We start from the raw sequence: 18,498 nt of genomic DNA on the forward strand, positions 1-18,498 counted from the left end.
GTGTCACAAAAGATTGAAAGTTCTGTGGAGAAAAGTGATTGTCAGCTCCACAGCAAGAGGTCTGAACACAGGCTAGATGCAAAAAGCCAGCTCTCCACTGACACAAATAAAATGAATAAAAGGGAAAACAACGATGAGGTTATCCATTCTGCAAGCCAACAGATTCACCAGGACAAGCCATCCCACTCTCATGTTCCCCTAGCTGAGACTCAAGAGCTTGATTTAAATCAGGATCCTGAAGCTGAAGAATTTAACTCAGCCAGAAGCACAGATGCTCTACAGAGTTCTAAACAAACCAAGCAGAACAGGGCACCCTGCATGTATGGGTCAGGTTGCTACAGGTAAAGTGGAATTGTAAATAAGCTAGCTTCAAATTACTGCTAGCAAGTCACTACTTACCCCAAATGGGAGATAATGGTAGAATCATTAGTCTCCTTTTTCAAAATATTGTAAGCAAAGGATTAGAAAAAGATCAGATAGAGTAGCAATCTTCTTAGAAACATAAAAAGGGATATTCTGGAAATGTTACTGACCAATCAATATAACCTCAGCAGGGGGTGAAATAGTTCAGCAAATTAGAAACCACAGTTCAATAAGCAATAGAACAGCTTGCACCAGGCAGTTACAAGTACAGTAGAGAAAAGAAATTGAATTGGAGAGAATGGCCAGCGTGTGTGTATTTTATTAACAGACAAAGATTTTATTAGAAAATGTGATTTTATGTATGTGCATTTATTGAAGCAATTGCATGTTCTATCTTCTCCCAACAGTTAATTCTTCTTCAAGTAATGCCCCTCTGGGTACTCCACTCTAGGCGCACTTATGCACCCTGCCAGAGATTTCTCATAGCCCTGTCTGTTCGGCCTGTGCATGCGTGGTAGTCAGCTTAGTGCGTGCTCCATTGTTATATAGCCCTGCGCAGGTGAACTGCCCTCAGTTGCTTTCCAACTGCCTCAGCCCGAGATGGATCTCTGGCAGTTGTTCCCATTGAGGTTACCTCAACTGCGTCCCAGTTTTTATTCCAGTTCGTAGTATCAGTGTAATTAATTGGTTAGTAAGTAGTAGTAGCTTTAGCTTCCTAGTTTAAAAAAAAATTATTTACAGTAACTCCTCACTGAACGTTGTAGTTATGTTCCTGAAAAATACGACTTTAAGCAAGATGATGTTAAGCGAATCCAGTTTCCCCTTAAGAATTAATGTAAATGGGGGGTTAGGTTCCAGGGAATTTTTTTTCACCAGACAAAAGTCTATATTATATATATACACACACACCGTATAAGTTTTAAATAAACAATTTAATACTGGTACCCAGCAATGATGATTGTGAAGCTTGGTTGAGGTGGTGGAGTCAGAGGGTGGGATATTTCCCAGGGAATGCCTTACTGCTAAATGATCAACTAGCAATTGGCTGAGCCCTCCAGGGTTAACTCGTTGTTAATGTAGCCTCACACTCTACAAGGCAGCACGAATGGAGGGAGTGGAGACAGCATGGCAGACAGAGACACAATGTGTGTGTGTGAGAGAGATGCGCATAGCCCCTTTAAGTACACTGACCCCACTCTAAGTACACTGCCTTGTTAAGTAGATCAGCAAGCTGAGACGGCAACTGCTGCCAAGAAGCTCCCTCCGTCCTGAGCCCTGTCGTGTGTCCCCCCTGCTCTTTGGAAGATGGGGGTAAGCGGGGTGCAGCAGCAGGGGGGAGGGGGCCACCCGGACATTAGCTCCTCTCTTCCCTCCCCTGCACAGCAAGCAGGAAGCTCCGGAGAGCAGTTCCAAGGCAGAGGGCAAGAGCAGCACATGGCAGTGGGGGAGGGACAGCTGAACTGCTGGCAATTGCTAGCCTGCTGGGCGGCTGCCGCACAGGGAACTTAGGGGAGTGGGGAGCTGATAGGGGGGCTGCCAGTCCACCCTGGTTCCAAGCCCCCACCAGCTAGCTGCAATGGGCTGCTCTTCCTGCAAGCAGTGGACAAAGCAGGCAGCTGCCAAACAACGTTATAAGGAAGCATTGCACAACTTTAAATGAGCATGTTCTCTGATTGATCAGCAACGTAACAACGAAACAACATTAACTGAGATGACTTTAAGTGAGGAGTTACTGTATTTATTTTCATATATATTATATAGATATTACTTAGTAGATAGTTCTTGTTCACTGGGAGGTTATCATATGCCCAGTACTCCCAGTTTCAAACGTTGATCTGTCATGCCAAGAAGCAGTTCTGGTAACCAACAGGCACTCCTGGTGCATCTGTTGTCTTGGGGAATTGCACGTGGTTCTGCCTGGCATTAAAATCTAGAGCCAGAAATAACAGGGAGATCAAACTTCCTCTCCACATGATGGAGAGCTCTCTGTGCCCGGCTTTTGACCCAGGCCAAGGGTCCTCTCTCCCCATCCCTCTGGGTACATTGGTCTCCGAGCAAGTCTGCTGCCTCCACTATCTCTGAGCCACACTCCTCGAGGGCATCTAAGAGGAAGACCCAAGGCTCCTCTCATAAATCTTCCAAAGAACATGCTCAGAGTTCTCCAGGTCAGGAATCTACCTCAAAAAACCCATTGTCATCCGTACTGAAGTAGCTGAAGTCACCATCTGCTCTCCAGTCCAGTACCCATGAGGCTGCTGGTTCCTCAGATATCGAGGGTACTGCTAGACCAAAAACCAGCAAAACCTCAGGCTTGGAAAGATCATCAGTACTGTCAGCAGATCGAGGTGGCAAGAAGAGCTCTTCCTCTGCTGCCTCGGTACTGAAGAAGCCTGCTCGGGCTCTTACTGCACTTCCCTTGGAGCGACCGAGACTCACTGTACTTTCAGCTCCCTTGGCCACTATTACCTCAGTGCAGACCACAGACTCGGTACAGCAGGAGTTTTTGTTTTCCCCGGGACCTGGCTGTATCTGAGATGCTCGAATCTCTGCTTTTCGGCTCCAGCATATTTTCAGTACCAAGATCACCGGAAATTCACCTAATACCGATAGTTTCACCTCATTTCTCTGGGTGCTCCATCATTCTATAGCGAGTTTAAGGAAGAAGATTCTGATGAAGAGCTTGCCCCAGTTTCCCAAATATTGGTCCAGGGCTCTCTTCCTCACCCTTATAGAGGCCCCTTTCCAGAAGTCTCTGAGCCTATGACCACTCGTGGCCCAAGGTTGCAGCCGCCATCTCGCTCGTTTGAACACCCATGGGTGCCCCCTCCTATACCACCTTCTTGGCTATACAGGGATCCTTGGGTGGCCTATTGCCAGCAGTTCTCTAGGACTTCAAGCACCACCCATCGGGGAGAGAGGCAGCCTTCATTGCCTGCCCTCTCTAGGAGTCATAGATCATAGATCATAGATTAGATTATTAGGGTTGGAAGGGACCTCAGGAGATCATCTAGTCCAACCCCCTGCTCAAAGCAGGATCAATCCCCAACTAAATCCCCAAATGGCCCCCTCAAGGATTGAACTCACAACCCTGGGTTTAGCAGGCCCACGCTCAAACCACTGAGCTATCCCTCCCCCCCTTGAGTCCTGATCCTCAAGAAGAAACCTCTGAGAAGCTGTAAGTTAGAGCCCATGAAGAGATCTCTCTTCCAGCCAAGATCGCCGGATGAAGCAGTTTTGCCTCCTCCTCCATCCTTGGTAGATGATTTTAAGCAGTTTCAGGATCTGGTCAAAAGAATTGCTGACTCTCCCTGCAGATACCTCTCGAGGAAGTTAAAGAACCTCCTCATAAGCTGCTTGACATCCTTCATAAAGCTTCATCTGCCTGCATAGCCTTAACTGTCAATAAGGCCCTTCTGGACCCTGCAAAGATCGTTCAACACATCTGAGCTTCAATTCCGCCTACACACAAAAGAGTGGATAAGAAATACTACATTCCAGCAAAGGACTGAGTTTTTATTTTCTCATCACTTTTCTAATTCTTTGGTGGTTAATGTAGTTAACAAATGTGGAAGGCAGCATCATGCTGAATCCATGCCCCATGACAAAGATCATAATCGTCTAGACCTACGTGGTAGAAAATCTTATTTGTCAGCCTCCTGACAATTTAGAATCGTGAACTACAAGATATTAATGGTGAAATATAATCATATAAATTACACCAAACTGAACTCTTTTGTTGACCACCTACTGGCGGAGCATGGAGAGCCATTCCTGGCAGTTATTGGGTAAGGCCAGCTGCTTGACAGAACATCACCACAAGCAGCTCTCTTGATGCTGTTGATACTGCTACCTGTTTGATTTCTACAGTGGCAGTTCTGAGAAGGGCTTCCTGGCTCCAGCTCTCCAGATTTCTGAAAGAGGTCCTTAATACAGTGGAAGACCTCCCTTTTGATGGGTCTAAACTTTCTGCAGATAGCACAGATGATTCTCTGTGCATGTAAAAGAATTCCAGGGCTACTTTGCATTCTCTTGGGATTTCTACACCTGCCTACAAAAGACTGTTTAGCAAGTCCCCGACAGCTGAGAGATCCCATATTGCCCAGTTCCCAACCTCCCAGAGGTGGTATGAACCACATCAGAAAAGAGAGAAATTCCAGAGAAGGAAACCATCCACCTCTCAGCTTTGACCTCTCACTCTTTCATCTCCAAACAGTAATTTTGATTGACTGGTCCAGGGTCTGAATTACCATCCTCATCCTTACCAGCTGTACTAATTCACCTGCCTTCCTCTCTTTGGCGCCTGCCTTTACCACTTCAGGCAGGCTTGGAGTCTATCACTACAGATAAGTGGGTTTTGGAGGTCATCTCCACAGGGTACATCAGCCACGTTTTTACTCTTCCATCGACCAACACCTCTTTTCCATCCCTCTTCAGGGACCCCTCACTAGAACTTGCTTTGTCAAGAAATAGACTTTCTCCTACACTTGGGTGCTACAAAACAGTTCCCGTGCAGCACAGAGGAAAGGGGATATGTTCCAGGTTCATTCTGGTAACAAAAATAATGGCCATTAGATACCCACCACATATTCTATATTCGATAAACAAGAGTTGTGCCCTGCTCCAGAGGCAGTCTGGGTCACCGATCCCGGGGATATGCCTTTCACCTTCATTGGTTGTCGGATCTACTGTATGCATTCCCACTGACTCCTCAAATAGCCAAAGTTCTACTCCAAAATAAAAAACAGAGCCAGAGTCATCCTGATAGTCCTGACCTGTCCCAGACAAACATAGTTTCTTTACTTGTTACAGCTGACCATTTGCTCACCGATCACTCTCCAGGCCGCTCCTCATCTCCTCTACTGGGAAGATCCTTTGCCCCAATCTCCTTGAGTGCTTCGTCTCAAAACATGGTTGGTCGATGGCTCTCGGGATTAGAGACAACCTGATCAGAGGAGGTAAAAAAGTACTATTACCTAGCAGAAAACAGTCTACTCGCTACACATACTTTCAAAAATGGACAAGATTTGTCTGTTGGTGTGACCTCAAACATATTCCATTGACGACCTCATTGCTGCCAGCTATACTGGACTATATCCTAACACTAAAAAGTTTGGGGCTATTGCTGAGCTCCATTAGAGTCCATCTGGCAGCCATCATTGCTTTTCATTCTCAAATAGAGGGTTATTCCGTTTTTGCCCACCCAACAACAGTGAAGTCCCTCAGGGGGTTCAGAAATCTCTTTTCACCAGTGAAGCATCCTGCTCCGATTTGGGACCTCAGTCTGGTTCTTAAATGCCTTACAAGACCACCATTTGAACCGATGGCTACCTGTTCACTCCTCCATTTATCAATGAAAACTGCATTCCTGACAGCCATCATGTCGGCAAGCCCCCCCTTTTACAGTATTTTTAAAGGACAAGGTCACGTTGTGATCATGCCCCACATTTTTATCTAAAATCTCTGAGTTCCATATTAACCAACCCATTCACCTGCCAGTCTTCCTCCCTAAACCTCACCTAGATAAACAAGAGATACTGTTGCACACCCTTAATGTCAAGAGAGCCCTAGCCTTCTGTCTGGTTAGGACTAAACCCTTCAGAAAGATTCCCTAATTGTTTCTCTTCATTCACTGTTCTCCACTTCAGCAATAGTTGAATGGCCTTGAGAGCTTCACTTTCAATCTGGCAAACTCCTGCCAGAAGGGCCTGTTTGTTGGATGTGACCTTGGAATATTAACACAAAGCCAATTAAAATAGCATTCAACCTTCTACTCCATATGTACTAAGTTTACAGTAACCAGCAGATCCTTCTAAGAGAGATCCTGGGCCACAGGTGAACTTTTTGCAAACATAATGGTTCTTCCCTATTGTGTGTGTCTATCCGAGGAACCCCCTCAGTCAAGTCTTTTAAAATTGTAGCTGACAATAAGAACTAAAGAAAAATTGACCTCTGCAACACACTTATTCTGTACCTTCAGGCATTCCTTTTTATAAATCACAAACAGGCAGTTTCTTCCCATACAGAGCTGGAGGCACTTCAGCTAGAGGAGAAAGCCTGGTGATCAGCTCTCATACCATGATCCTATCACCGGGCTTTGAGAGAATGTCTGGAGATTCAAATTCAGTGATACCGCATCACCTTTGCTCCAAGGATAAGATGGTGTCACTAATGGCTACTTGACCGTTTCCATTATCCCAAATCACAACAACCACAGTTTTGCTTGAGAATGAAATAAATTGGATCAATGTTCAATTCAGTTGTTAACCAACCAACCAGTTGTAAACCAACCCCATTGTCTAGGCTCGCTCCTGACAATAGTAAAGGCTAAATTCTTACATGCTGGTTTGTTTTTCATGTGTTTTTGTTCCAGCCCAAATAGTTCTCCCTGTCAGTAGAAGGTTGGTTGTTTGCACTGCATTAATGCCTAGAGGTGGCAACCAAGATCAGGCTCCCTCTGTACAAGGTGCTGTATATACATAGTACGAAACTGTCCCTGTTTCATGGTACTTACAGTGTAAATAGACAAAGGGTGGTGGAAGGACTGTATATCCCCATTTTCCAGATGGGGAATGAGGCCCAGAAAGATCAAGTGATTTGTCCAGGGTTTTAAAGGTAGTGTGTGATACAGCCAAGAACTGAACTCTGATCTCCAGAGTGCCAAGCCAGTGCTTTAACCACAATACCATCCTTTATCTCAAGTAGTCTCATCTGTTAATTTACTCAGTGGGAGTCTGGAAGCCGTTGCACCCTTTATAGAGAGACAGCGAACTCACCAAAGCCCTGGTGTTTCATGTCTGCTCTTCTTAGAAGGGACAGATATAGAACCTATTGTCTGATCTGACAGGACAGGACCCATAGGAACACTTGGCTTCACATACATACCTTTTTCTAAATATTTTACATTTTATTCCCTTCTGAAAATGGAATATCTTTAGTTTTCATTAATATTAAACTTAGCCCAGCATTTGATAAGCCTCTCTGAATTCTCTCTTCCAGTAAACTTAATGATGTTACTATAGACACATCCTAGCATGTCAGAACTTTAGATTTAAACTCTTCAGGTTTACAATCAATACTATAATAGCTATGGCTTGTGACTGCATTTTTGTTAATGGGACTCCAATGGTGGTGATACTGTAGCAGCAAAGTCGTGTTTAAAAAAAAATTGATGTTCCAAATGAGTTTGTTGCTTGTATACCTATGAAAAGCCTTCTAGGAAATAAATGAGAATTAAAATCCAATCTATTGATTCAAATCAACTAGACTGACTTTGTAACTGGTTTGATTAAAGATCCTTTAGCTAGTCAGGAATCTTAAAAAACGGTAGTAAATAGCTCGTTGTAACAGCAGGAAGATTTTTGGTAACTGTTATTTTTTGTTCAAATGTTTTATTTAGCAGCAAGTTGGGTATATAATAACTAAAATTTTCTATAAATTACTGTGAAGCTGCAGGTATTAAGTAACTCAGATATATCAAGTATAATTTAAAGCTTTTATTTTACAAAGCCGCATAGCTTGTGAATCTTTATAGGCATATAAAATACTCTTGTAAGTAATGTGTTGAACTTACGGTACTTACACAAGAAAAACCATGTTGTTCTGGTCAACTGAACATTAGAGTTCCCTACTGTCCAAGAGTTTATTATAGAATTCAGCCATTTCGACAGTGTCGCCTACGGGTCATTCCCTAGTGTAATGGATGTGGTGTTCCTTTACTTTTGTCTGAATTTTTTTGTGCCTTAGAAAAGTAGAAAGCTAACTGTAAGTAAAGCAATGGGAAGAATGAGTAGGTTGTTCTTCTGCTGTCAAGATGGGAAACATTGGCTTATCTATGGCATATAATTTGATGCTTTTACTATGCATGCTGGGTAACATTGAGCAGAGCATGAAATGAAAGCAGAACAGCTAGGACTTCATCAGACAGGACAGGGTAGAGTATAATATTTTATTTGCCCTGATGACCATTTAAGCTACTTCACACACAGTATGCAATTTGACAGTTAACTAATTCAGTCAGTGTCCCTAAGAAATCTATATGCTTGATTGAACAAAAAATTATTAGAAAGACCTCCTCTGGTGAAAGGCACATTATTCAGTAATCTTCATGTTTTGTATAAAGTATCCCTAAAAAGAAAACTGACATATAAAATACTGTAACTTCTAGAAATGTCTGCTGTTGGACTTGAGGCATTAGATAGAAACCTACTGCTGTCTGAATCTTGGAGTGGAAATTAACATAAAAATAAATTCAAGAGCATTATTTTCTTTTGGAGCGTTATGGAAGCTGTGTTAGTTAATCTTGGTGGTCTGTTCTCTTGGCTTATCTAGGTAATATATTAGCATTACCTCTAGAAAACTAATTGAACCAACTGACTCTAGAAAGGTTTGGTTTCATCTTGATGACTATTCTTAAACAAAAAGGGTCAGTTGATTCCCCAAGACATCATTAATTTTGTTGCTCTTAAGCTGACGGAAGGAAGTGATGATGATCTCTAAAGGGTTCGGTGATAGTTTAAAAAGATAAAATGTTAAATGCAACCTTAGAGTGTCTTTCTGCAGTTAGTGCACACAACTTCAAGTGTGGCAGTGTTGCCTAGTGGGTTGAGCAGTCTGGATTCCAGTGGTAGAGTTGACAATAACTTGCTGTGTGACTTTTGACAAATCACTTACCTTATCATCAGTTAACCCATCTATAAATTGGTATATTTGTATAGTGCTTTGAAATCCTTGTACTACATAAAAGTAATATGCTGTTAATAGTTTTAGTATCTGGTCTCAGATGTAGCAGGAGCTTACCTGCTTCAAAATTTTGAGTTTCTGCTAATGCATGAGTCCCAGGATTGGAGTAAAATGAGCTTAATATGATTGTATAGAGCACTTTGCAGAAGCTATAGCTGAAATCCCCAGATTTCTCACTGTGGTGGCACTGATGTGCTGAGGCTGATAGTACTCAGTGGCTTTAGTGGTCATATAGAAATTCTTCTTAGGAGTTCATGGCCACTATGACAATCATGGAGTTGTCCCACGTGGCTTCTGGCTTCATGTATAGCAATCCTACTGTCTGAACTAGTGTCTGGAATGGGATTGTAATTTATGGATGTAATGATCGCACCTTACATGTCATGGTCCAATAATTATATCTTGCAGTTTGAGATTCGGGCACTCCTTTTTTTGTCAGAGAAAAGAGACTATTTTCGTGGTCTGTTCAAGTAGACTGAGGAAGATGCATTTTGGCATCTTGTACTCCTGTCAGCGAGAGAGAGAAAGACAAAGAATCGTGTGAATACGCCTATAGGTGTTTGTATTTATTTATGGGTTTTAAAAGATAAAAGTTGCAAATACAAAAGAGGCTGCAGTTTATTTAAGTAGGCAAGAAAAACAGCAATCATTAATGTGTATATTGTATGGAAATAGTTAATTGAAACATGCTTTGCAAGATGATCACTAAGGGGAGATTCTGTACTGTAGTAGGGTAGTTTACAGTTGTAGGAACTGATCTGAAGGGTTGGGTGTCAGGAAAATAAGACCCAGCTATTCCTAAGTAAGGATTTGTCTCTACAACTGGGTTATCATGACTTTGGTCAAAGTATTGCAGGTATTTTGTAATAGGGTTTTACCTGCTATAGAAAGACTTTTTTCCGCATGTTCCATCTTGTACAGAAGTACTGAAAAAAGCACGTGAAGTTTGTATCAGGCCATTAGTTACCATATACTATTTCAATTTGAAGTCAATGGGGAAAACTCTTATTTAACTTTTATCAGAGCACAATCAAGTCCCATGAGCTAAGACAAAGAAACTGAAAACTTTTATATGATTTGCTGTGAAAATAGGTCTTAAATGACTAACATTACAGAATTGAAGCTTGCCACTACATACATAGCCACAAACAGACGAATAACTATGCATTGATGAATATAAACTTGCTTGTATTAGCTGCACAGCATTCCCCATCCCTGTATGCACATGAGTGGTGAATGTCATATTGTTTACTTTTACTTACATATGTTCCTTAATATCACAGGAAGAATCCACTTCATTTTCAGCAGTTCAGTCACCCTGGTGACTGCGATTATCATGACGTGGAGGTTGTAAGTCAAGATGACGATGACAGGCCTGAATGTCCATATGGAACTACTTGTTATAGGTAAGAAACATAATCCAATACAGTTGTCTGTCTATATTTGTAAAGCAAGACATCTTTTGACTGGGAGCTATGCAAGCAAAGTAATGATACAGCAATGAGTAATTCTTGAAATTAAATCTTGGGTATAGCTTACTGTTGTGGCATTTTTTTTTTGACAGGGTTATGTTTTATTGCCATCTGAAGCTTGCCTTGAACAATCATATTGTATTTTTGTCGCTAATATTATTTGTTGCAAAGGTACCTCTGATAGTGACCTGATCTAACAGGCATGTCAAAAAAGATAAACATTACATGCACAATGGGAATGTCAGTGAATAAGTTTCCAAAGTTATGGAGGTTGAAGATCTATCTACCCTTTATATCTTTTATTTGAAAGAGAGAATGATTTACTCATTCACTACAGCTTATCTGACAAGTACTTTTTTTTTGTATGCCATGTTGTTGCAGCCATGTTGGTCCCAGGATATTAGAAAAGATGGGTGAGGTAACATATTTTATTAGCTCAAGTTCTTTTGGTGAGAGAGACACAAGCTTTCAAGTTTACAGAACTCTTCTTCAAGTCTACAGAAAAAAGTACACATTCTTTCTGGGCTAGCATTTTTAGTGTCCTGACTTCTTATACCCACATCTTACATCTAATCAGTCACAACAAATATAAATATTTTAATATTCAACACTTTGATTTCTTAGAATAACATGCACAAAATTTAGTTCACTTTTAAAGTATATCTTGTTAAGTAATAAAGTCCCCCTCATGGTGTGAAAGTTCTGCATTTTCTTTTAATGTATATTTAGAATTTGGATAATTGATTGTTTGGAAAGATATCAGCAAGTTTCATTTCACTTCTCAATATACACATTTAGAGATTGATCCAGCTAAAATTAATGGCTGCTAGATTTACTGGGCAAAGTCATGCCTTGAAAAGTTGTCAGAATTTCTGTTGGGATGTATTGATGCATGAACAACTTCCTTTAACATTACTGACCTCTGTACACACAAGTCTAAAAAAAAATTCCCCATAGTTTGGCTGGAAACTGGTGACTCTAAAGATGTTCTTAAAATGCAGTTCTCATTTGAAAAATGACAGAACCAACACAGCTTTGAGAGAGTGTTGGATGCTGTTTTGGTTTGTACATCAATGTAATTTTTATAGTTGCTTTTCAGATCAGAAATGTTTTGGATGAAAAATCTATGGTATACCCATGTGATATAACTTCCCAGTGCACCTTTGTCAGGAGCAGAATGAATACCTAATGTTGAAGAATAATGTAGAGACAATATTTTGTGCTGTGAAACAATCATTCCTTAATCTGTGTTTTGTTTTTGTTTGCTTATAAAGTGATAACCTGATTGAAGGATACAACTTGGAAAGATCTGGGGGGAAAGGGCTAACTCAAGGGTGGGCAAACTTTTTGGCCTGAGGGCCACATCTGGGTGGGAAAATTGTATGCAGGGCCATGAATGTAGGGCTGGGACAGGGGGTGGGGTGCGGGAGGGAGAGCAGGGTGTGGGAGGGGGTGCGGTGTGCAGGAAGGGGCTCAGGACAAGGGGTTGGGGTGCAGGAGAGGGGCGGCAGGGGGTTGAAGTGCAGGAGGGGTGCAGCAGGGGGCTCAGGGCAGGGGGTTTGGGTGCAGAAGGGGTGCGGCAGGAGGCTCAAGGCAGGGGGTTAGGGGGCTCAGGGCAGGGGGTTGGGGTGCGGGGTGCAGGAGGGGTTCGAGGGTGCAGGCTCCAGCCCCAACACTGCTTACTTCGAGGGGCTCCGGGGTGGCAGCGGCGCACAGCGTGGCTAAAGCAGGCTCCCCCTTAGTGCCCCACGCCACTCCCAGAAGTGGCCAGCATGTCCAGCAGTAGCTCCTGGGGGTGGGGTGGGGCAGGTGGCTCTGCTGCGCACTGCTCTCACCTATGGGTACCACCCCTGAACCTCCCATTGGCCACGGTTCCCCATTCCTGGCCAATGGGAGCTGCAGGGGGCGGTGCCTGCAGGCGAGGGCAGCTCATGGAGCCCTCTGCCCCCTCCGCCCCCAGGGGCCACAAGGATGTGGTGCCGGCCGCTTCTGGGAGTGGCGTGGGGACAGGGCAGGCAGGAAGCACCATGGAACTGGCAATCCTGCGGGCCAGATTGAAAGCCCCGACAGGCCAGATCCAGCCCGCGAGCCGTCGTTTGCCCTTCCCTGGGCTAACTACTTTTTAAGAACCATTATCTGTCTGTAAATTGATATTTAGAATAAAAAGGACCTGGCTGATGTTTTGAATGCTTTGCTCTGATTAGGACAGGATTTTTGAAGCAGCCTGATGCTTCAGTATTTTATCACTATACTCAGCAGATGATTTTTCTTAAACCTTTGAGCTCCAGCTCAGATTGTGTTCTCCTGTTGGGTTTGAAACCAGAACTAATTAGAATATCAATCCCCCAATCAAAGGGAAATGTCACCTGAAATGAAAGAAGAAATGTAACCTAGACCAGTGCTTCTCAAAGCCGGTCCATCGCTTGTGCAGGGAAAGCACCTGGCGGTCCGGGCTGGTTCGTTTACCTGCTGCGTCCGCAGGTTCAGCCAATTGTGGCTCCCACTGGCCGTAGTTTGCCGTTCCACGCCAATGGGGGCTGCGGGAAGCGGCGCGGGCCGAGGGACGTGCTGGCCGCCCTTCCTGCAGCCCCATTGGCATGGAACAGCGAACCACGGCCAGTGGGAGCCGTGATCGGCCGAACCTGCAGACGCAGCAGGTAAACAAACCAGCCCGGATCGCCAGGGGCTTTCCCTGCACAAGCGGCAGCCCGACTTTGAGAAGCATTGACCTAGACATTTGAATTGGATTAAAAGAATAAGCAAGAAAAGATATTTTTTAAATCCATTACCCAAAACAATATTTACGATTATAATAAAAATGGTAGTTTAACATGAGACTAAAACATTTGCTTATGTTTACCTTGTAACTGAGGCTTTTCATAAAAAAGCTCTTTCTATATTGAACTGAAAAACCACTACCACTGAAGTTTCCTTTGTAAATTAGTGATCTATTACTCTTGCACTTAGTGTCTGTTCTGTTAAGCTTTGGTCACATGATGAACCACAAGCCAATGTAACAAGGGATCCAACTCCTAAAGTCCTCTCTTTATTAGGAGTTGTTTGGATGGAATTTTATAACAATAGAAGGAAACTGAAAGGACAGCTCTTACTTGTAATTTCCAATGCTGTTGCCGAAGTACATTTTCTTCTAGCCCTATCCCCAAAACAAGTCTATTTTCTTTACCCTGGTGTTGGGGTTCCTAGAGGCGATCTTCAAATGCAGAAGTTGCCTCTGTTTTCCACTCTTCTTCCCTCAGTGGCCTCCTCTGGTTGTCAAGGTCTACAATACAATTAGCTTTTCCTAAAGTTCAAAATAAGCAGTTGCAATGATGGGGAGGTTAGCTGGTGACTGAGGCCAGGTCTACACTACAGACCTATAGCAGTATAACTACGTTGCCCAAGGATGTGAAAAATCCACACCCCGTGGTAACGTAGTTATACTGACCTAACCCACTGCATAGACAGTGCTGTGTCAACATAGCTACCCCCTCTTGGGAAAGTGGATTAACTACGCCGACAGGAGAAGCTCTCCCGTCTGCGTAGGTGTGTCTTCACTTAAACGCTACAGTGTCTGTACTAAGCCCTCAGGAATTAAGTGTGTTAACTCTGCTGCAGCTCAGGACATGCATTTCCCACTCCACTATCTTTGTGTGGAACTCCACTGTCTGGCCAGCCCAAGAGTAATAGTTATCCATCTAAACCAGTGAGTCTCAACCTGTGGGCTGCTTGCGGCCCAATAAGCGCAAGCTGCAGCTCATGTGACCTCCTCAGGGCTGTAACTAGAGCTGGGTGGGAGGGACACCTGCCTCGGGTGCAGAGCTGCTCGTGGGGGTGTAAAATAGTGCGGCGCAGGATCAGGCCCAGCAGCAACAGCAGGAGGCTAGGGAGCTCAGTGCCCCCTCCCACTCCCCTGCAGGATTGTGGGTCCAGTGACCCCGGCTGGAGTTAACTTCCCGGTACTAGGATCACTGGGGCAGGGTGGGCTGCATGGCTGAGCTATGTGCAGCCAAGGTAGGAGACCAGTGGGGAAGAGGTGCAGGGAGTGGGTGCAGGGGGCCAGGACCACAGGGAGGGGGGTTCAGCTGGTGCATGGGGGGACAGACTCTAGGTGGGGGGACTGGTGGCTGGGGGCAGTCCCTGGATGGGGGGCTAGATACTGGGGCATAGTCCCTGGATGGGGGGGTTGAGTTCTGGGGGAGACTCCTCGGGGGGGGAGGAGTTGCTGGGTGCTGCTGGGGGCAGTTCCTAGGTGGGGGCTACGTGCATAGGGGACAGTTCCTAGGTGGGGGCTGTGTGCATGGGGGACAGTTCCTAGGTGGGGGCTGTGTGCATGGAGGGCAGTCCCTCAGGGGGCCGTTCTGCCCTGGACAGGGCACCCTGTCTCTGCAGGGCAGGCACGAGTGTTAGCCCAGTGTTGGGGGTTTGGGGATGCTGGGGGTACAGTCCCAGGGGTTTTGGATGATGCGGGGGGGCATTTCCTGGCTTGGAGAGGCAGTCATTTGGTGGAGGAGCTGGGTGCGTGGGGGGCAGTCCCTGGCTGGGGGTCGGGTGCATGGGGGGCAGTCCCTGGCTGGGGGGCAGGGCTCCCCATCTTTGCAGGCAGGCTCAGCAGCCGTACTCTCCAGGTGCTCAGCCCAGCTGCATCGCCAGCAGCAGTGCGGAAGTGAGGGTGGCAATACACCATGTCATGCCTCCCTTACAGTAAATTAATTTTAACAGTTAATATTTTGACTTATTTTGCTAATTTAAAATGCTCTTGGCAGACATTTGCCAGTGTTGAAATGAAAGGTGCTGTATCGATTTGAATTGTATTGCTGTCATGTAACAAATACGAAACTTTTTTTTTGTAGATGTACAGGTAGTGTATATATTGTGTGGATGAGGCCCAAATAGAGAGCTGCATATGTGGCCCGCAATAGTAAATAGTTTCAGAACCACTGATCTAAAACATTTTACCAATCTAACACAAATCAATGGCAAAAGTGCTGCTGAGTAATATTAACTGGTAGTATTGTGGTGATCCTGCTTGTCATAGTAGCTAGTATCAGCCTGCCATGTAACAAATTTAAATTGTTTGTAACCCTCATGCAACTGGGGACGGAAATAAAGGTATTTTACCAGCAGTCCTGTGTTTGTCTGTTGTAGTGCTAGAGGGGTGTTAATTCCCAGGTCAATAGGGGGTGCTAGAATCAGAGGCCTTTGGGATATACACCTCTGCCCCGATATAACGATGTCCTTGGGAGCCAAAAAATCTTACTGCGTTATAGGTGAAACCGCGTTATATCAAACTTGCTTTGATCCGCCGGAGTGTGCAGCCCCGCCCCCTCGGAGCACTGCTTTACCACGTTATATCCGAATTCACGTTATATCGGGTCGTGTTATATTGGGGGTAGAGGTGTATTACTTTCTCATACTGCTAGTGCTTTCTGTTAGTTTCTGTTAAACCATAAAGTTGTAGTTTTAATTGTACACATAATACTGTTGCCTAAACTAGAGTAAAACAATTGATGGGAAGATGTAGCCATCTGTTCAAGCTTCTTTTTAGAAGAATCTGAAAACTAATTTGTGTGTTTATGGTTATATATAGACCTTTTTAGTACTTTACCATATGAGTATAATATATTAGAATGATCAGATGTGTTTAATAGTAATTTATTTTCACTTTAAATTGGTTTAGACAAAAGCAATTTTTCAAGTTCATGCCTAAAATGATTAGTAATTAATTCAGCTGTTAGCTGAATTTCTTTTTTTTTCAGACTACTGGGATATAATTTAATAAATGTATTTTTACAAGTAGTTTAATATATATTGACCTGTTAATGAGCAAAATAAGTCGCTAATGTGTGCTAATAATGCCAAAACCCAAAAATCTTTTCAGTTATTTATGACTGGATATAACAACAGCTTTAAAAAGGGTTTCCAATTATTTTTTTCACCTTTCTCTTGTTTGTAATATGTTAGATGCATACAATATTTGTTTCCTGTTTTTGTACTTTAACCCTTGGTAAACTTCAGTTATTTTAGTGTTTTATCTGCATTTTTTATGGAGTACAAACTAATTTAGCTCTGCTGAGTGGACTTTCTTGTCTGTGGTGTAAACACACTTCTAGGAGTGTGGTGCTTTTTGCCCTCTCTTCTGTGCACACTAAAAATATTGTGAAATTATGATTGAATGTTAGCTATTTGGGATTTTGGTTCACTTTTAATTTCTTAGCAGTAATGTACAGTTAAAGAAACCTAGAATCCATATATTTCCCGTCAGATTATAACAATCTGAACTCAAGTCAGATTTGGTGTGGCAGTCACTGTAAAAATTGAGGGTTGGAATATTTTTGAGAATTCGGTCCAGATAGATTTTCCTGACTGAATGAAATGTCATCAGTTTGCTCCCTTCCAAATTCCTGTACCCTCTAAGTCAGGGGTGGGCAAACTTTTTGGCCCGAGGGCCACATCTGGGTGGGGAAATTGCATGCAGGGCCATGAATGTAGGGCAGGGGTTGCGGTGCGGGGGTGTGTGTGTGTGTGTGTGTGTGTGTGTGTGCAGGAAGGGGCTCAGGGCAAGGGGTTGGAGCACAGGAGGGGTCCGGGGTGTACGAGGGTGCTTAGGGCAGGGGGTTGGGGTGCAGGAGGGGTGCGGCAGGGGGCTCAGGGCAGGGAGTTGGGGCATTTACCTGGAGCGGCTCCGGGGTGGCAGTGGGGCTAAGGCAGGCTCCTTGTCTGCCCCGGCCCCACGCAGCTCCCGGAAGTGGCCGGCATCATGTCCCTGCGGCCCCTGGGAGAGAGAGGAGGAAGAGGGCTCCGTGCGCTGCCCTCCCCTGCAGATACCTCCCCTGAAGCTGTTAGGGGATTGTTGGGGCTTTTGACATTCAGAAAGATGTGGTGATCTTTTGTTGCTGTTTTTTGGTGACCGAGAGACAGTTGAGGCTCTGGGGAGTGGATGCAACTCCTTTTTCCTTCCTCCTTTTGAGCAAAGCTGTTAGGTGACTTTAAATTTTGGAAGATGAAGAAAGTTTTTAATAGTAACTAACTATCTGCCCCAATATCTGCTACCATATCCAGCAATGGAGCACATTAGCTTGCTCTCCCTCCTCAAATAACTCGTAGTTCAATACTTTAAAATGTCAACATTGTTATCCATCCTCTTAGTCTTCATTAATAATACCTGGAGTTGAATTGGGCATGTGACATTTCTGAATTTGTTTCAAACTGTCTGCAGAATCAGGCAGACCTCACTTCAGCTTGTATTCAGTTCACATTTTGAAGGTTATTTTCACAGCTACAAAGACTCCTGCTTCCACATAAACGTGTGAAAAGCAGTGCTGAAAATGCTTCTTACAGGGCCGGCTCTAGGTTTTTTGCCGCCCCAAGCAAAAAAATTTTTGGCTGCACCCCGTCCCAGCCCTGGGCTCCTTGCCGCACCCCCCTGCTGCCCCAACCCTTGGCTCTCCCCCACCACCCGCACCCCCCGCCCTGGGCTCTCCCCCCCCCCGACCCGCACCCCCCCCGCCGCCCCAGCCCTGGGCTCTCCCCCCCCCCCCTGCACCCTCCTTTCGCCGCAGCCCTGGGTCACTGGTAACTCGCTCCCAGGGCCGGTCATTCAGCAGGAATTTTGGATGTGCACAGAACACAGACAGGATTGGTTCCCATATGGTTACAGAACTGCAGTAAAGTGGAACAATTTTCAGCTTGTGTGATTGGAGGATATCTGGATGCATATTATAAGACTGTCCTACATAAATGAGGAAAAGTTGAGGTGTCTTTATTATTCTTTTCTTCCACTCTTTCTTTCTATGGGGAATTTGCCAATGCAATATTACTGTCTTCCTTTTAAACAAACAAACAAACAAACAAACAAAAGGTAATGGCTGTTGAAAATAGCAATTCCAGTCCTAATAACCACTGGGAAGCATTTCTTGCTCAATTT

The 18,498-nt window shown here is 44.2% G+C and overlaps 1 protein-coding gene across 1 annotated transcript in view; it reads left to right on the forward strand.

The window, feature by feature from the left end:
- The window catches only part of APLF (aprataxin and PNKP like factor), a 97,846-nt gene that overhangs the window by 46,685 nt on the left and 32,663 nt on the right, over nt 1-18,498 (forward strand). Inside the window, exons 7-8 of the mRNA XM_026653143.1 lie at nt 7-341; nt 10,386-10,508. Of these exons, the coding sequence (XP_026508928.1) occupies nt 7-341; nt 10,386-10,508 (458 nt within the window). The remainder of the gene's footprint in view (nt 1-6; nt 342-10,385; nt 10,509-18,498) is intronic.

Source organism: Terrapene carolina, unplaced genomic scaffold (assembly GCF_002925995.2).
Source record: "Terrapene carolina triunguis isolate 2854851 unplaced genomic scaffold, T_m_triunguis-2.0 Scaffold132, whole genome shotgun sequence".
NCBI lineage: Eukaryota > Metazoa > Chordata > Testudines > Emydidae > Terrapene > Terrapene triunguis.